Raw genomic sequence first — 20,132 nt, 5'->3', positions numbered from 1 at the left:
GGCAGAAGAGCAAGTGTCCCTCTTGTCCCTCTCTGTGACCCGGGTTTATTTATTTACACAGTGTGTTTGGACATGCTTTTGTTTTAATACTGAAAGGGGGGATGGTTTCTAGGCAACTGCATAGGGCATTTCCATGTAGAAATCACAAGGCTAAATGGACTGGGTGCTGGAAACAGTGCAAACAGAGTTAGCTCACAGTATCTCACAGTGTTAATGATGCCAACGGAAACAAGTGTGCCAGGTCACATGACACGCACGGACCAGGGGAGGCTGGAGGAGAGTGTGCAGGGACAGTGTCGTCTTTGCTACTGTCCTACGAATTGAAAGTGGCTTTCAGAAATCTCAGAACCATCTGTCAACTACGACCGCACTGTGTTCAGCGTGAACCTGATCCTCCTGCTCGTAGATCAGAGACCAAGCTAATGCTGATCCTGCTCGTAGATCAGAGACCAAGCTAATGCAGAGCTCGCTGGGCAAAGGCTAAAGCAGAGGCCCAGTCGGAGGCAGAGAAACCAAAGCAAGATTAGATTTGAAACCTGGAGTTAAAAATGCACCCCTTGGCCAAGCATCGTGGCGCACGCCTTAAATCGCAGCCCTCAGGAGGCAGAGGCAGGTGGATCTCTCTAGGTTCGAGGCTGAACTACATAGCAGGCATGAGGACAGACCCCGCAAACAAGCAAACAAGTGTACCACCGACATCCTCAATGCGTGGTTACTTAGCAGGTGAGAAAGGGGCAGGACAAGAAGACGTTGACAAGGGCCTGATGACACAGGAGGCTAAGTCACTTTTCACAAGCAGTCAGATGCTCCCTAAGGCTATGCCCATCCTCCCCCCAGATCCCAGTCAAACAGAATTAAAAAAGAAACTCGAAGTGCTAAGTCAGGCAGGCACGGAAGGCCCCTATCTCGCAGCATCTGAACGTGCGTTGACTCAGCTATAGGGATCCCTGCCAGCAGGCCTTGCCCTGCCCACTGCCACTGACTCATTAACCAGTGCCAGCTCCCAGGTACCCCTCTGCCTTGAGAGAGGCCGGCCACTACTGGAAGAGCAGGCCACCTTCCAGGGTCTCAGGGTTTTTACTGAAAGTGACCAAGTAGTCACTCTCATCTCCACCCCACCCCCAGCCCGGAGCTGTCTGCTGCTGGAAGTGCGTGCCCTGTGCGTGATAAACGTATGATTCCAGTCTCTGCTTTCTCTGCCCTGGTCAAATGGGTTCTTCCTTTGGGTTCTACTACATTTGCTGCTATGATGAACAAACAACTACTGTAGATGTAACTGTCTTCTCCCTAGGTCGCCTTTAGCGGCATCTGGTGGTTTTGTCTTCTACACTGCAGGCGGGCAACTTTGGTCCAAAGGCCATCAGACTAATACCCACACAGTCCTCCAGGATCATGATGCTCACCAGGCACACGGAGCATCCTGGCTTGGCCAACTGGAAAGTCCAGTGCCCACTGGCCTGGCTGAGTGGCTCCACGTCCCTGTCACCACCATTGTGTCCACTAAGCACTTCTGTCTCCCATCCAGGCCCCTCATAGCCCATAAAACAGTGGGCAGAGAGGACAGGAGACAGGAACAGGCTGTAAGTCAACGACAAGGCCGGACTCAGCTGCATGGACTACGAGAGAGAGAGAGAGAGAGAGAGAGAGAGAGAGAGAGAGAGAGAGAGAGAGAGAGAGAGAGAGAGAGAGAGAGAGCGCTCCTCACGGTGCTGGCTTTACCGCTGTGGGATATTTAACTGTGTGTTACGTGTGTTTGTGCTGTATCTGTTTCACCTTGCCTGCCCAAGGCGCCCGAATGGTTCAATAAAAACCTGGGTGTCCGGTAGCTAGGCAGGAGCGGCAGAGAGAATGAGTAGGAGGAGAAATCTAGGCAAAAGAGAGAAGAATAAAATAAAGGAGAAAGAGAAGGACATGCCCAGGACCAGAAGCCAGGCAGCCTCTGGCCAGACACAAGAAGCAGTGATAGTAAGATGTACAGAAGGAAAGAAAGGTAAAAACCCCAGAGGCAAAAATGTAGACGGAGGGAAACAGGCTAAGTTATAAAAGCTAGAAAGAAACGAGCCTAAGCTAAGGCCAAGCACTCAATACTAATAATAAATCTCCGTGTCACAATCTGGGAGTTGGTTGGTGGCCCAAAAGAAAGCCTGCCACACTATACGAAGAGGGAAAACCCATCACCACCTTTACAGACCCCAGAGCATCACCTGAAAGAAAGCCAGTGGACTCCCAAGATTTCTCTCTTCAAGCTGCTAGAATGGTGGGGAAGACTACAAGGCTGGGGGGGGGGTGGCTTGGGTGGTAAAGCACCTGCCACACAACCATGAGACCAACAGAAATCCACACACGGCACACACCTGGAATCCCAGCACTGGAGAGGCAGACTTCGGTAAATTTCTGACACCATCCTAGTCAAATCTGTGAGCTGCAGATTCAGTGAGAAAGACCATCTCCAAAGGTAAAGGGTGGAGAGTGGCTGAGGGAGACAGCCAGGCTTGACCTGCAGCCTCCACTCGAGCGAGCGCCTGTGCAGGCAGACACGCGCTCGTATAGAGACCAGAGACTGGAAAGAGTACACAGGACTACCGGTTGGCTACTTGGCCAAACGATGCCCAGATTCCCCACTTCAGTAGGATCTATCACCCCACTTCCATTTTAGTGGAGTCCATTTTCCCCCCCCAATCGGCATAAAAGCAATCTCTCCTTTGGTTCAAGGTACTGGCTTGGTGCCCTCAAGCCTGGATTCGCACTTTCTACCATGCGAGTGACATTTTCTCCCTCTTGGGATAGGGGTAAGTGGAGTGCTTGGAAGGCTGTTTTCCAGGTTGTGGAATTATCGAACAAAGGTTTTAGAGTAATGTAATGAAAAACCTAACACGATAACCAGTCGCATTAGTTATCAGTTGTGCCTTTGTTTCTCTGCTAGTGGGGGGCATTTCTTTTGCTTTCTTATAATTTATCTATTTTTTTTCCCTCATGTAGCCCTGGCTGACCTGGAGCTTGCTATGTATAACTCTGTGACCTCAACTCAGGGATCCACCTGCCTCTCTCTTCCTGGTCTACCCTGCCCTACAACTTAGTTCATTTTTCAAGCAGGATTTTAACTGGCTGTCCAGGCTAGGCTCAAACACCTGGGTTTAAGAGATCCTCTCGCCTTAGCCTCCCTGTCACTACCAGAACCCCAGCAAAGATTCGTCATGCCCAGATTCTCTCCTCATTTTTGAAAAACCAAAATTTCGACCCTGGCACAGATAACTCTGAAAGTCGTGCCTCCCCCCGCCATGAGAGGACAAACTGGCATTTCCTGTGTACCTGGGGAACAGGCATCAGCAGGCCGCTCAGTATAGGGAGAAGTGGGGGGGTGGGATTGGGCAGCAGGAGGTGGAGGCAGCATCTGAACCCACAACACGCATGGCATGACACGGGCTAGCTAGCTTTGGGAAGGGGCCACCACCTCCTCACACTGGTCCCTTACCATTGTCATCTCCTTAAATACCCGATACTTGACAGGAAACGCCAGGGGGCAACCTGAAGGCGGAAGCTCCAATCGGCTAAGTGGAACAGACTGCAAATCACCGAGCAGACTTCCAAAGGGGCAGCATGAGGCCATTCAAGGCCTAACAACCGTACACATTTTAGCAAAAGAAAATGGAGCATGAGTTTGAGTTCGTTCTTCCTGGGCCACAAGCCCAGTGGCTCGCACCCAGATACATGCTGGCCAGGTCACCGAACACCCTCCCAAGTCAAACAGCAGCAGGAGGAGGAAGAGGAAGGTCAGACAGGGATCACACAGATAGGGCAGTGCCAGGTTGTACAGCCCAGAACTCAGGCAGGAAGGCCCCTCCACCATGGGTCAGCAGGGTGACCTGGGGCGATCGCTCTGTCTGCCTCTCTGCAATGCGGGGCCCCTAAACTGTAGCATCCAGGAAAACAGGCGCCCAAAGTTGCCAGGAGGATGAAGCACATTGGCTGCCATCTGCTGTCAAGAGTGCGGGCTCTGGAATCTGGCTATGGAAGCGACCATCTCAAGGAGACCTAAGGGGTTATGTGCGGACACTCGCTGGCTCCTATACACCTGTTTCCCTTATTTGTGGCTTGGAGTAATATGAGTAACTCCCCTTCAGGAGGGTAGTGGTGAGAAAGCTCATAAAACAATGGGTGTAAAGTAACCCAGCAGGGGCTGGCCAGGAGCCTCTGGAGTTAAGAGTGCTATCCTTCCTCAGGACCTCCATTTGGATCCCAGCACCCACATCCCGTCACAAGCACTTGTAACCCGAGTTCTAGGGAGCCCAACATCTTCCTCTGGCCTTTTGGGGGCACCAGTACACACATGGCATATACTCGCACATAAATAAAACAGAGTTTTAAAGGGGATACAATCGTCTCTACCACACAGTTAACATTCAAGTTTTCTTTAATTTTTTTTTAGACATCATTTTCATTCAGAAAAAAAAATTACCCAAGAGACACACACCACTCTCATCCTCTTGCCTATCATAGCCTAAGGCCTGCCTCCCAGGCCGACAAACCCTTAACAAAGCTGCAGTTTGCAACAGTTCCCGGTGACCTCCCCGAGTTATGGCTTTCCTCTGGTCCAGTTTCTTGTCCTGCAACACAGTGTAGACTCCTGGGTCTCAGACCTGGTCAAGGCCCACTGTCCCACATCCTCTGCCTGCCCCCCCACCCTGCCCCGGTGATGGGGTACTGCCAAACATATCCAGGCTTGGGAAAACACCCCCTGAAGCATGCAGCTGCCCCTCTGCTACAGAGCCGGAACCCCTGGAGAAGGCACCATTCCCAAGAGGCGAGAAAGCCCACCCTGGAGCGCTGCCCTGCAAGCTGTGCAGAGACCGGGCGCTAACTCACCTCCAGCTGGCCTCTAATTCACCCGAGTCAGGGTTTCCTCCATGGGCTGAAGTGACCCAAGTCAAACTTCTAAGGAAGGTGGGGGAGAGACCTCTTTCCACCGTGGACTCTTGCATCGAGAAAACGCTTCCCGAGTTACCCTGCTGCCTCCAGAACCCCGAAAGAGCCTCAGAATGGCATCCGGTCGCCCGAGGCCACCTTTCAACCTCCACGCTGCCCCCGACTCCGGGCACTCCTTCACCGCTACTTGGGTGCACACCCAGGCGACAGCTGCGTCAACAGCAGCTTTAGGGACGGCGTCCCTGGGGTTCGGGTTTTCCTCGTTAAAAATCTCCCGCACTTCACAGAGCGACTCGGGCCCCAAGTCAGCAGACTGTAAAACTCGTATAAAACTCAGCAGCCGAGAGATCTAACGAGGCTGTGCCAGCCCCGGCGTGCCCACGTCACCAAACGCCACCGAGAAGCGCGTCTGGGGCAGCCGAGGACCCCGATCGCAGCTGGCGGGGGAGGTTCCAGCTCCAGCGGGCGGGCGCGCCAGCCGGGGCACCCTCACCGACCCTGGACGCGGAGCAGCTACGGGCCAGCCCTCTCCGCGGGTCCCCGTGAGACCCATGAGACCCGCTCGCCCGGAGCCCCGCGGCGCGCACGAGCCGGGGACCCTAACTTCAGGTCCCCCGGGGACCCCACGCCCGAGCCACGGCCCGTCACTTACGGTTCCATCTCGGAGCCCCGGGCCCCCGGCCCCCGCCGGCGCGTCCCGAGCCCGCCCGGCGTCCCGCAGCCTCCGCAGCCGCAGCCCGAGCCACCCGCGAGGCCGAGCAGCCGGCCGCGGAAAACGCATCAGAGCGCGACGCGCAGTCACGTGCGCGGAAGCGGCGGGCGGGCCGGCGGGCGAGCAGGGCGGAGCGGCTTCCCGCAGCACTCGCGCCCGACACCTGTCACGTGGGTGATCCTCGCCGGGAAGCCCACCTCCGAGGCCGAAAGCCACCCAAGGGCACGGACCCCAGAGGCCCTGTCCAAGTCCCCAGACGTTCGTCACGGCTGTTTCGTCTTTTCTTCGTCTCCGAAGGAGAGGGGGAAGTAAGCAAGGAGCTGTTAGCATCTCTCTAAAGTTTGCTACTGTGTGAAGGTGTTAACATGTGCCAGGACCTTGTGTCTCTCTAGCAACCATGAAAACCAACGCCCAATCCAGGAGCTGAGGGAGACCAGCATTCCCAATGCGGCTTCTCACCCTCCAGCCTGCAGGACTCAGGCCAGCTCCTCTGCCTCCTGTGTCTCCCTTCACCTTTGCTGCCTTGGGTGACGCAGGAGTTTGCACCCATCAGTCCCAGTCTATCAGGGTGAAACCCACTCCCCACTTTTTATGTGCCCCACGCTCTCCAAGATTTGACAGCCTCGCACGGAAGGCACTGTGCACGCGAGCATTCGCCAATCGATTCACGGGGATTTGCTGACTGACTGGAACTCTACCAGTCTGCCTAGAAATTGGGAGAACGGGGAAGCCTTCTCGAAATGGAATCAGAGACGAGGAAGGCAGGGTCCAGTGAGTGCCCTCACCTTCTGACTGTGGTGAGCTGGTGTCTCTGCTTGACCCGAGACTTTTCATAGTACAAACACTGAAAGTGCCACACATAGGGGAAAAGGGCCAGCCAAAGAAACACATCCTGAGCAGAGCCAAAAGCAAACAAACAAACAAACAAACAAACAAAAAACCAAACACTTTGGCCCTGCAACCAGAACCAAAGAAACGCACCCTGACCCTGAAACCAGTGCCAAGGAACACACTTTGTCCCTGGAATCTGAGCCAGTGAAAGAAATACACCCTAGTCCTAAAACTAGAGCCAAACGGCTAAAAAGAACCAGTGAAACCAGAGCCAAATCTGACCCTAAACCAGTGCAGAAAACCAACCAATCCCTGAGCATGAGATCTAGCCAATCCAAGCTCAGGGATTTGAAATCTGACCAATCCCTACCCTGGAAAAACTCCGCCCCCACAGCTTGTGGCTGTGGTGCTGCCCGGCTGTCGTCTACCTTCCTGGCAGAGGGCAGCCACTCTCCTGGATTCAATCTCTTGAATGAGCTTTGGGTGAGACCTTTCCTTAGCTGGAATGGAGCCATGGAGCAGAGGAGAGAAGTAGCAACTTTTCCAGGAGCCAGAACAGAGAGGAGCCAGCTGAGCAGAGCCACAACGCCCCCCCCCACACCTGCGTGGAACTGTAACAGCCTCACTGGGGAAACCCTCTCCTGCCAGAGCAGAGCTGTTACACTGGAGAAACCTACCTTACTGTGATCTGTGGTGTATTCTGCCACCCCTCAGATGCAGGCAAAGCATGAGAGCAAGTCACAGCCTGGGCACCGCCTGGCTTTTATTGTTGTGGGCTGTTTCTGTGAGTTACCAGGAAAACCTGTCTTAACATTAAAAAAAAATATATATATACATATATATATATATATCCTTAGTTTGGTTCCGTCAAGAGCAGAGCTAGGGACAGCAGTCTCCGTGTTAACTCCATCAAGAACAGGGACTTGGAGAGATGACAGAGGGAGGGAGGCAGAGTGCACGGGGAGGGTCTGAGGTGGCTGGAAACCTCACCACGCATAGCTGATTGGCCTACAGGATAGTGCCAGAGAAACCGCCAGAAACAGAGTCCAGAAGACACCATCTCTCGCCTGGTCCTATCACCTGTGGCCCATGGACCAAGGTTTTGCCTACACATCCGGTATGACTGCTCGTCCCAGGCAAACAACCTAGGGCCAGTGCCTGTAGGTACCAGGGAGCCTTCGAGAGACTAGTGACCCTCCCTTGTCAGCACTAGTGAGTGGGCCAGGATCCGTGGTGGCAGAGGCTGGAACCATGTGCGCTCCCACCAGGACAAGGGAAGCAGAGTGGTATGAGGACCAAGGGGGGAAGCCAAAGCAGGGGTAGCATGAGTTTGGATGCGGCCAGGTCTGGGAAACTGGCCGAGGGGACCCTGCACTAAGAAATGGAGGTTGCTATGGAAACACTAAATGAGACATCTGGGGATGACTTGAGCAGTCCTTCGGGGCTTTCTTGAGGCTCCAGCTGAAGGTGGTGACCTTGTCTCCGAGGCAACCTCAGTGAGAGCCTTCCTGAGGGTGGGTTCCTCCAGCAGAGCAGGCAACCTGAGCACGTGCAGGGGGATCCTAGTACTGATCCAGGATTGGGGGCGATGGAACAAAGGGGGCAGATGGGCAGATTAGCTCAGGACAGCGGGTCACAAAATGTGCTGAAGCGAGACCACTTGGGGAGCTTTAAGAAACCTCAACCCAGCTAAAGGAGGTCTGAAGTGCAGCTTGGGATGGGTGCTTTGTAGGGCCCCTCCCCCAACTCTTCCTGGATGCCAGCAGCATCTCTCAGCTCTGGTTCTATGGATCCTCTCTGTATCCTCATAAGAAACCCTTTAATGCTGGAAGCCAACAGTCATAAACGCTGTGGTGCCATCCCTGCAGAGAGTGGTGGTGAGTGCCGCCAGCTGTCCCTGGCGTGGGCATGGCTCTTACAGCTGGGGACTATGACCAAGCTCCCATCTCACTGCCCGGGGAAGGACAGTGATTTACCCTGCAGGCCCCAGGATACAGAAGCTGGCTACCTGCAGAGGCATCCAGTCTCCACAGTGGCCATGAGACCAGGCAGAGGTCAACCTGCCCTTTCCAGAACATAGGACTGCACCCTAGGATCATCAGGGCAGTCACAAATCGAGGAACAAACTGGGTCGATGGCACAGTTGGCTTCGCTTAGAGACTGAAACCCCGCCTTGGAATCCTGCTGAGGCTGGGTGGGGAAGCACAGCAGAGCATTCGTTGCTTGATATGGCTAAAGGGGTTCTTTACTGGTCACTCGCGGGTGCGTGGAGACAACAGACAACACAGCACAGCCTCCTCAGTCTTTCCAATTCTCTTTGGCTCCTTCATTCCTCAAGGAGCAGAGCAAGACAGGGAGTGTCCACTGGCTCCCACTGCCCCCTCCCATTGCAGAGGCAGCACTCACAACTGGGGGGGCCTCTGGTGGGGGAAGAAGGGGAGGGGGGCGAGAGCAAGAACAGACAGGCACAAGAGCCTGTGCTTCTGATGGATGGGTGGTCCTCAGCTCAACCCGTCTCCCGTGTAACAAGCCAAAGGCTGCTCCGTCAGATCATAACGGTCCACAAACTGCTGAGGTGGGCCAGTCCTAGGCACAGGATGGCTCTGCCCAGCTATAGAACCCAGCGTCACGAAGAAATCCTCTGCTTCGGCCTTGAACACACAGATGGGGTCTTTCCCTTGGTTTCCTGGCTCTGGACTAAAGCAAACAACTCAAGAGCACACAGGGTAGAGGAGGGTGGAGTACAGAAAGTTCCAGGGCAGGCACAGCACCGACCTGGGCCAACAGACCCGGGGGACTTCTGAGAGAGAACCTAAGTGGTAGTATTAGAGATGTCACCCGCACGCAGGGCCGAAGACGGTGGCTTGGGGAGAGCTTGCCTCCGACACCTTCCCTAGAAGGGCATTATGGTTCAGATGCATCCGTCTGCTACAACTTACTTTTCATACATTGCTCATCTGGACCACATTAATCTTCCAAGTTATGGAGGTATTCTTGATATTATTAAGACATTTCGGAATAGGCAAAGAGAGACCATGAGATGACTCTTGTTCTAGAAAGAGCCTTGGGGGCTGTGTTGATGACTCAGGTGATAAAGGGCTTGCCACACAAACATGAGGACCTGGAGTCAATCCCCCAGAATCCACAACGAACAGTCAGGCATGGTGAGTGTGAGTTTGTAACCTCAGCTCTGAGAAGGCAGAGACAGGAGGATCCCTGGGGCACACTGACCAAGTCAGGCTAGGAGATGGCTGGTGATAGGTGGTCTCCAGTGAGAGATACTGGAGACAGGGGAGAGGCTGGGGGAGCAGAGAGATGGCTCAGTGGGTAGCAGTGTCTACTATGAAAAATGAGTGCCCAAGTTTGGATCGCAAGACCCATGTAAAAAGCCAGGCAAGAAAGATCATAAAGTTGGGTGGTTAGGGGCGGGGAGGATACAGGGGATGGGGAAGGGAGAGACATTTAAGAAAAAAATTAAATTAAAAAATTAGTTAAAGAAAGCCAGGCAACACTGTATACACAGGTCCTTGTAACCCCAGCCCTGTGGGGCGGAGATGAAGAATCACTGGGGCTTGTTGGCCACCAGCCTGGCTCCAGGTTCAAGGGTAAGATGGAGAAGAGGGGACAGGACAGCAAAGTCCTCCTGAGGCTTCTGTGAACACACGTGTGCACACACCTGCACAATACACCACAGTTACACACACGCCACACCTGCACACACATACACCACACCCTCACAATGCACCACACACTCACACATACACATATACACTACACCCCCACACACCACACCCATACACATACACCACACACTCATACACACACCACTCACATATACATACACCTGCACACACACCACACCCTCACAATGCACCACACACTTACACTTACACCACACACTCACACATATACTACACCTGCACACACGTACACCACACCCTCACACATACACCACACACTCATACACACACCACACATACACCATACCTGCACACACACACACCACACGTTTATCCCTCCCACACACTTCAAAAGTGAAAACACACACTCACACATACACCACACATATACCACACCCTCACACATACAACACACACTCATACACACACTCACACTCACACACCACACCCATACACATACACATACACCACACATTTATCCCCCCACACTTCAAAAGTGAAAACACACACTCACACATACACCACACATGCACACATACAACACACACTTATCCTCCCCCCCCCCACACCTTCAAAAATAAAACATCCAGCACGTGGAAGGCAGAGGAAGGCAGATTTCTGAGTTTGAGGCCAACCTGATCTATGTGGTGAGTTCCAGGCCAGCTAGGGCAACATATTAAGACTCTACCTAAGAATAAATAATAATAAACAATAACAAAAATAAATAAATAAAAACAATGTTTAAAAAAGAAAAACCAAGGCCGTGTCTTGTGCCTGTAACACCAGTACTGGGGAAGTTGAGGCAGAACAATCATGAATTCAAAGCCAGTGCGGACGGCAGAGGGTTACAGGTCGGGGACAAGTAAATAAATACGGTGCTCACCCTAAGGCCCTCACAGGAACAGTTAAAGTCGACTGAACCACCAAGCAAGAGGTCTGATGATCGCTGCCACTGTGGGCGCGGGCCAGGCCCAGGAGGCGTTACGGACGCGCCTGTAGCCTAGCACTGCACGTGACCGTGTGAGCGTGCAATTGGAGAAATGGAAGAGTGCAACGTGAATATGGTGGGTGCTGTGGTCCCAGGAGGCTCAAGTCCCAGGGAAGCACATTTCACCCCCTTCCCTTCAGCCTGGTCCTTCACCTTCCTCCTGCCTCCGTGGCTTGGGGCAGAACGGGGAAGTTGTTCAGGGAAGTCCTATCCAGGACAGTGGGAAAGGACAGGAGCCTGCTCACGCAGGGGCAGAGGGGTGACAGACCCGCCTGCAAACAAGCCGCCCGTCCTGGGGTCTGTAGATTGTTGGGGGGCACTCCACATACCGAACAGAAACCTTCGCCCCATACGGGGGGACCATATGTCCAGTACTTGTGAAAGGGGTGATGTGGGGCTGTCCTTCAATAGTAGGGTGCTTGTCTAGCACGCCTGGGGCCCCGGTTCCATGCCCAGCATTGTAGAAATCAGGGCGCACAGCTCTGGGCTAAGAGGTTTCTTTGTGTGTTTGGAAGTCCATGGCTGAGGGGGCACGCCACATACCGTGCTGCAGTGAAAACTGGGCAGCAGAGCTGGGGTCTCCTGCATCAGTAGGGAATGACTCCCATGCTGGAGCCTACTGGGTTAGTGTGAGCCCTGCGGGTGTTTGCACGCACATCACTGAGTGCGGTTCTGGACACACCCCTGCCACTGAATCGGAGAACCTCCTCCGATGTTTTGTGATCTTTGGGTCGCTGCACCCGACCCTTGCCACTCAAGCCTTCACTTCCTCAGGGGCATCTCTGTCCTCCCTGCTCCCTCCTGCTCCCTCCTCCTCCTCTTCCCTCCTCCCTCCTCCTCCTCCCTCCTCTTCTTCCTCCTCCCTCCTCCTCCTCCCCCCTCCTCCTCCTCCCTCCTCCTCCCCCTCCTCCTCTCTCCTCCTCTTCCTCCTCCTCCTCCTTCCTCCACTGTTCTGTGGTCTTTGTGTGTCTGCACCTTCAAACACCCTGTAAACTCTGGTGTTCTACCCAGTTGTGGACACAGGACTTGGTTACACGGCTTGGATCACAGCAATTCTTCTTGTATTCTAAATAATGGCTCCTTACAAACTACAGGCACAGAAAACACTCTGTTCCACTTGCAGCGGGCCCGCGGTAGGCGTCCAGAGGCTCCTGCTGCCGGCATCCCCTCTTCTCCCTCCCTGCGGACGCCGATGGACGTCACACTGCTCCCCCCCATCCAGTGAACAAACAGTGGATTGAGAGAGGAAAGCTTCGCCTGGGACTGAAACTTAAGCTTCAGCCACACCTGAGCGAACTATTCTGGAGGCTGCGCACCGCCCATTGAGAAACATCTCAACTGCCCCTGAGGCTGAGCCAGCTAGCATTCATACGCTGTGCCAATGCCAAAACAAGAGAGAGGGACACTTGGAAGTCCTGGGATGGCTCAGGGCAGGTCCAGAGGCCTAGACCAGAGCTAGGTGATACTAAAGATGCTGTCCCACCTCTGGCTTCAGGGAACCCCTGCCCAGCCTCTCCCTTTGATCCGGAAGCTGCCAGACAGGCAATACGAGTTATTAGTGCCTGGTTCCAATACTATAACCCTCCTCGATTCACACACCCGCATGAAGTCCCTCTGTAACAGGTAAAACCCAAGCAAGCAGAAGCACCTCAGGCCCTCTTACAGGGGGTTTGGTTCCTCCTACAAGGAGTCTGACGGTTCTGTTTGCTTAAAGCAAACGAAGGGTCCACTTTGATTCACACAGCAGCAAGGAGACCTTGCCAGAGATGCCAGAGAGTCTGTGGAATCATATGGAGGGTAAAGAGTCATTGTAAAAGGCGAAAGATTTATACGATCTGAAGAGAAACCAGAGTATACCAGTCACTCCAGCAGAGGGCAAGTTCTAAGTCTAAGCAGGTCCCCCTCAGGGTGAAACCCTTCAGAACACAGGATCCACAAGGCGCATGCTTGGGCACCCACCGGACCCTGGCAGGGGCAGTATGTGTGTGCAGCCAGCTGATGGAAAGAGGCACAGGTAGTGGGCTGCCCAGCCAACTTTTCTGGGTGACACTCGGGGTTCTGGAGCAGTTGTCTCTTCTGTGGGAGGCCCTTAGTGTCTAGCTGAGAGATTCTTGCTACGTGCAGCTGGGAAGTGTCTATCACCATATACTATTTAATTATGGAGCATGTGGTATCTATCGCCATATAATATTTAGTTATGGAGCACTCGCAATGCACCCATCTCTTCCCTGTGGACGAATATTTAGTTGACCTCCAGCTTAGAAGCAGCCCACTGTAGCAATGTCAGTACAAACCTGTTCTGGTAAGAACAGCTTCCTGTCTCTTGATGGGTCCCTGTCTGTGTCCCTGCAGGACTTAAGCCTATTCCTGCTCTTTTGAAGGGCTACATTCACGGAAAGCCAACCATTCCTCCCCATGAACATGAACGAGAAGCAGCAGTCCGAATGGCTAGTAGCCCCCATGACAGTCAATAGCTACCAAGTCGTCAGACTAAGAAGTGGCCTGGCCTCACTGTGCAGGCTGACTTGTGCTGGTGTCTGTCATCTCTGGCAGAGTATATCTCTTGTGCTGGTCTCTTCACATGGAACATCTTTGTGAAGGCGGCAGCCGGGGCCTTCATTTTTCTGATGCGATGCCATGGTGGAACCCAGGATCTCAGCTCCCCAGTTTACAGGGAGCACGATGTCCCCTCTCATTCTGTGGAGAGACGACCGTCAGTCCTCTGGTCACATGGCTGCAGCTTCCACTAGGGGGGCAGATCTTGCCACTGTTCGTCACACAGCCATGCCAGCCGAAGAAGGGGCCAGCCATCATCGGGAGACAAGTCATTAACAGTTGTGTTCCTTGCCTTACCCTGTTAGAGGAAAACTGTCAACCATGTGAGGTTCGTCCCTGGTCCTCGAGGGGTGGGGGGGGGAGGAGTAGCGTGCTTTAGTCATTAATTATGAGTGAGGAAAGAAAGACGGGCCGTCTGGTGAGGCAGACCCAGCAGCTGTCACCGTAACCAGAGCGTTCCAGCGGGGGTGCGAAGGAGTGACCCACTGATGTAGAGTTTCATTGTGGCAGCTGAGGATAGTCCGGTGACCTAATAAAACACTCCCTGCTACAGAAGCCTCTGCTGGCTCTCAGTAAAGTGCTCTGCTACATAAGACAGTGAGAAGCACCCTGCTGTCCGCTTGCTCTCATGGGGGGGGCAGATTCAACCTCTGCCCCAGCTATAGCAAATTTGTCGTCAGACTTTAACTCGGATGACAAAGTCTCACAAGGCAGGCAGCCAAACTGCTTGTCACTGGCCCCAGTGACCCTAGTGACTTCACGCTGCTGTTCTAATGTATTCATTGTGTGATGGTTAGTGGTAACTGTCAGCGTGACAGAATTTAGAACCATCTGGAAGGTGGGCCCCTGGACATGCCTCTGTGTGTGTGTGTGTGTGTGTGTGTGTGTGTGTGTGTGTGTGTGTGTGCAGTGTATTGACTGAGGTAGGGACCTCTGCCCACTGTGAGTGGTACCTTCCCCTAGACTGCATAAATGGAGAAAGGTTGCTGCACACCCGTCTCTCTGTTGCCTGACTGTGGCTAGGATGTGAACACAGCCAGAGGTCTCGACACCCTGGCTTCCCCGCCATCATGAACTATACCCCTGCGAGCCCAAATAAGCCACTCCCCCTTCCAGTTGCCTTTGCCAGGGCAGTTCACTCGTTGGTTTGGGCTTTTTGTTGTTATTGTTTTGTTTTGGTTTGGTTTTGTTTTTCGAGACAGGGTTTCTCTATATTGTTTTAGAGGCTGTCCTGGAACTTGCTCTTGTAGATCATGCTTGTCTCAACTCACAGAGATCCCCCTGCCTCTGCCTCCCGAGTGCTGGGATTAAAGGCGTGCGCCACCACTGCCCGGCTTGTTGGTTTGTTTTTATCACCACAACTGGTCTTACTTTCTGATGTCAAAGCTATACTCTACCCGACCTGCTCTAAGACAGTCTGTAACCTCTTGTCTTCCGTCTGTGGTCTGTGCCTTGAACAGATCATGCTTGTATGGCTCCTCCTTCCTCTTCTGTCATTTTCGTCCACGATGCCCATTTAGAAAGCTTCTCATTCCTCTTAGGGACTCTTTCTGACCACCTGGCCTGACGTAGTTCCTGCCCTACTATCGTGTCTCCCGGTTTGTCTTGCTTGCTTGCGTGGCAGCGGAAACCCCACATTTCTGTAAGCTTCTTTTTTTTTTTTTTTTTTTTTTTTTTGGTTTTTTGAGACAGGATTTCTCTGTGGCTTTGGAGGCTGTCCTGGAACTCCCTTGGTAGTCCAGGCTGGTCTTGAACTCACAGAGATCCGCCTGCCTCTGCCTCCCGAGTGCTGGGATTAAAGGCCTGCGCCACCAACGCCCGGCTCTGTAAGCTTCTTGATTTAGTCACAAGTCTTTCTTGCTCACAGACACGTCCCGCACATGTAGAGGAGCCACGGGAAAGACTCATCAACAGGTGGATGTGTGGACGGAATGACCCAATTGCAGATTAACCACACGTGTGACTTACTCTCTTCTCTGCTACTGAGTGTAGACCGCACACAGATTTGCTACCCCCTTTACCAAAGATACGTTCTCAGTGGACATGGAACAGAATGGTGGGGAAAACACTCAGGAAAAGATGGGAGATTATCTTGTTTCAACAATGCGATTTGAAACTCCCATGAGCACCTTTCCCTGCCAGGTCTCCCGGGAGGTCTCATTAGAGAGATTACCATGAGGTTCACGGGGTCTCAGCACCACATCACTACATTACGAAATATTTTTCAGTTTCATTATTCTATGTGTGTGCACATGTGTGTATGGCGTGTGACATGCAGGCACATGTGTGCCACAGCATGATTGTAGAGGCGGGAGGATACTTTTAGAGCTGGTTCCACCTTTACATGAGGAGCAAACTCAGGTCATCAGGCTTGCAAGGCAAGGGACTTTACCCACTGAGTCCCTCACCTGCATAATTTTTTTTAAATGGCCTTTCCATTCAGTAGTAACTGATACAGCCCCAGGAAGCCACTGGGCTTTCTAGAAGATTTACTTGTGACCCAGCCTTTGGAGAACAGTGTAACTATTAGCCCATCATACAGCGCAACATCCTTTACCACCAACCGTGTAAACTGTTTACATATTAGACTCCACCCCTGCAGCAGCCTGGCTCAAGCTGTCCATTTCACGGGTGAGGGATCTTGAGATTCGACTCGCCGCTCACACAGCTACTCAGCAACACAGTCAACCTAGGCCTGCACCTCTGGACCCAGAGAAAGTCCTTTCCCTACAGCACCATGCATTAGGTATGCAAGGCCTTTGACTACATACACACTTCCCCACCAGAAAGTACAGAGCGACAGGAAGGGAAAGGTGCCCTTCGGCAAGCATCCCAAGTATCGGCAGGCTCCACCATTGTGACTTCTACTGCAGGTGAGGGTACAGAAAGAGCTCAAACAAACCCACACCCACAGCTCCTCTGAACGCTCGCCCATACGTGGCTGCTACAAGCATCTTCTCTGAGAAGAAGCTGGGGCTTGAGACCATGTGCCTGGGCCTGAGCACCCCAGCACAGAGGCAAAGGCCCACCCTGCTCCCGGAAACTCAGGTGTGTGTGTGTGTGTGTGTGTGTGTGTGTGTAAAGGGGGGCGGCGGCTCCCCAAAGCAGGGCTTGGCTAGGCCCCTGTGGCCACAGCTAGGCAGCAGACGTGGGGGACCGGAACATGAGGGCGGAGCCAAGCAGGGACTAAAGCCTAGCCTCTCGGGGATTGAGAAGGGCCCAGGACCAGGCCGCTTGGGGCCGCCTTTGACCTGGAGTAGTCAAGCGCGCACAGCCAGCAGCCCTCGCCCTGTCCCTGGCTCTGCATTCCGCGGCTGGGGCGCGGCGGCGGGGACACAGGGCTGGGGCCCTCCGCGCCTACCTGTAGTAGCGGTCATCCTTGAACGGTGCGAGGTCCTCCTTGAGCTCGCGGTACGCCTCCTGCAGGCGCTGGCACAGCTGCTTGAGGCCGCTGCAGAGCGGAGGCTCGAAGGCAGGGTACTCCGCGTCCATGCCCGCGCCGCCCCGTACCGCGCCGCGCTCCGCCCTCCAGATCGCCGTCCTCGGCCCCTCTCCACTGCCAGCTCCCAGCACGAGCCTCGGGCGCACTTGGGCGGGACCGGGCAGGGGGAGGAGCAGAGGCCGGGAGCTGGGGAGGGGGCGCGCACGGAGACGCCGGCGCCGCCACGCCAGCCGAGGCCCCAGCCGCCGCTCGCCTGCCAGGGGTCCGCCCGAGAGAGGGAGGCCCAGCCCAATATCATCAGCCGCCCGGTACCGCCCTCCCTAGTTCTGAACCGAGGAAAGAAGCTGGAAGAGAAATGAGCAGGAGAAACCGGCTGGAGAGCGGGTCCCGAGGCCTGTTTTGCAGGGAATGTCCAAGGCTGGAAGCTGACAACCGCGTTCAGCACCGCGGACAGATCCCAATAACACTCTCCCATTGTGGGCAAGGAAAGCATTAAAAATAAACTCCTGTGGTTGAAGAGGTGGCTCAGTAGTTAAGAGCATTTGTTTGTTGTTCTTGCAAAGGACCTGCGTTCGGTTCCCAGCACCCGCATGGTGGCTCACAGCTTCTAGTAATCCAGCTTCTTCTGACAGCCATAGGTACGCACAAGGTGCACATGTATCCAGGGAAGAGACACAACCACAGAAGACATACACAAAAATGTAAAAGAAATTATATATAATATATATTATATAATATATATTAAAGCCGGGCGCTGGTGGCACATGCTTTTATTCCTAGCACTCAGGAGGCAGAGGTAGGCAGATTTCTGTGATTTCTGTGAGTGTTAGGACAGCCAAGGCTACACAGAGAAACCCTATCTCGAACCACCGCCACCCCAAAATGGGTAGGGTTGGAGTACAGTTGCAGGTAGCAGAAAAGACATGGGAATTATGTGTAACTTAAGTCACCTGGGAGCCCAGGCAAACCACATTCCAGGGCCACAGTGATGGTTAGCTTTGTCAACTTGACACAATCTAGAAGAGAGTGTCAATGACAGGTCATCTGAGTTGGTTCTGTAACTGAGGTGGGAAGATTCGTGCTAAGGATTGCACCATCCCCTGGGCTCAGGATCCTGAACTGTGTGAATGGAGAACCAGGGCTGACTGCAAGCACACATGTGTTGTTTCATTCCTCTGTGTCTTCACTGTGGATGCAGTGTGACCATCTCTCAGGATTCTGCAATATGACTTCCTCGCTATGATAGATCAAACCATGAGCTAACAAACTTTCCTTCCCCAAGTTGGTTTTGTGAAGGCATTTTGTATGGCAGCAGAAACAAAACCAAGGCAGACTCATATTCCAAAAGTTAAACTTAATAGTAGGGACACACTGCTTTTTATTTCTTCCTCTTAAATTTTGATAATTCACCAACCAGTGGTAGCACCCACCTTTAATCACAGCACTTGAGAGGCAGAGGCAGGTGATCTCCACAGAGCAAGCTCCAGGTCAGGACTGTTACACAGAGAAACCCTGTCTCGAAAAACAAAAACAAAATTGATTTAACTCTTTGTTGACTAGCCAAGCTCTTCCTCTAGGCCTTATAAATCTTCCCATAACTATGAGAATGTTCACTTATAGAAAATCCTGTTCCTGTCTCATGGATGCAGTGGCCTTCAAGTACCCCCAACACATACAGGCATGTGTGTGCCCGTGACAGATTCTCAAATAGCTGAGGCTGGCCTTGAATTCATCCTCCTGGCTCTACTTGCCAGGTGCTGGGATTACAGGTGTGCACTGCCATGCCTAGCTCGTCTTTTGTAGAGATTTTCTTGAGGTGTCCAGAGATGTGGCTAAATGATCCTGCTTACAAGTGAGGCACAGAAACACCCAGGAACTCTGTGTTTGCAGGGGGTAGGGGTACACCTTGTATTTAATTGTCTAAGCACATATGCTTTCAATGGGCAAACACCTCAGGACCACACATGCCCCGAGACACTCCTCTGCTACAGCAAGGCCGCCTCCAAGCTCCCTGAGATCTCAGTTGCCCATGGCAACTCTCTTGTCATCTCCTTGTCCACTGGGGTCCACAAGAGAGATTCCGTCTGTGAGACAGAGACCCACTCCTATGAAACATGGATAGGTGACGTGGCTGATGGAGCCGATGGCTCCACGGCCCCACTGTGAATTTCCTTAGAGGGCCTGTCATGCCAATTTTCTACCGCCTGTGACTGAACCGGTGCTGAAGGCTGTGGCTTTGCGTGACATCTGCCATGGCAAAGCTTGATGGAGTAGACATGTCTCGAGTCCTTTTCAGAGACAGAGGAACCACCTTGTACAGGTTAGCAAGGCTGGGCCGGGGTGCTAACATGGTGCCAGATTATGTTGCATCACACTCCTAGAGTCTGCCACGCCTTCCATCAGGGTGAGATATGGAAACTGAGCTCTGTAACTTGCACGGACAAGCACAGTGGGTGTGACTGGTGTGACACTACATGGACGGGTGTGGCATCTTCTGTGGGCAGCTCTGGGGAAGGAAGGACCTCCACTCTGGAGTTAACATGTGGAGAAAGACTTGGAGGTTGAGAGACTGTGTGGAGGGAACCTGAGGTGCCCGCCACACACCACACCAACCACCGCGCGGGGGGGGGGCTGACGATAGGGTTTTCCTCAAGGCAGCAGACTTCACTCTTCAGTCCTCAGCTGCAGCAGCCACAGGAGCAAGCCCAGAGAAAGCAAGTGGCCCAGGCGATGCCACTCCACCAGCCCGTCCAGCACTGCTGATGGCACAGGCTGGTAAGTTTTCAGAATGGTCTCTTGCTAGAACAGAACAGACACAACTTGTCTGGTTTGTAGAAAAGGGTCCTGTCATTTCTTACTGGAGAGGGAGGGTCTGGTGGCCAGCATTCAAGGGGCCAGAATAAGGCACAGTGATGGAAACCACCAAAGAGGAACAAAATACATAATGTGTGCGAGGTGTGTGGAGTATTCAGACTTGCACATACATGCTCACCCGAGACC

General features: G+C 53.3%; 1 protein-coding gene across 4 annotated transcripts in view; it reads right to left on the bottom strand.

Moving 5' to 3' along the window:
- The window catches only part of Tmem181 (transmembrane protein 181), a 48,619-nt gene extending 31,383 nt beyond the window's left edge, over positions 1 to 17,236 (bottom strand). The window contains exon 1 of one of the 4 annotated variants that reach the window (XM_040758156.1): positions 17,052 to 17,236. In XM_040758156.1, coding sequence (XP_040614090.1) covers positions 17,052 to 17,182 — 131 coding nt within the window. In that variant the 5' untranslated portion in view covers positions 17,183 to 17,236. Of the gene's footprint in view, positions 1 to 4,863; positions 5,215 to 5,575; positions 5,704 to 17,051 lie in introns of those variants that run through there. The other 3 variants (XM_040758152.1, XM_040758154.1, XM_040758153.1) reach the window with 3 other exon arrangements.
- Positions 17,237 to 20,132: the final 2,896 nt, after the last annotated feature.

Source organism: Mesocricetus auratus, unplaced genomic scaffold (assembly GCF_017639785.1).
Source record: "Mesocricetus auratus isolate SY011 unplaced genomic scaffold, BCM_Maur_2.0 Super-Scaffold_100018, whole genome shotgun sequence".
NCBI lineage: Eukaryota > Metazoa > Chordata > Mammalia > Rodentia > Cricetidae > Mesocricetus > Mesocricetus auratus.
This window is presented reverse-complemented; position numbering and strand designations above follow the sequence as displayed.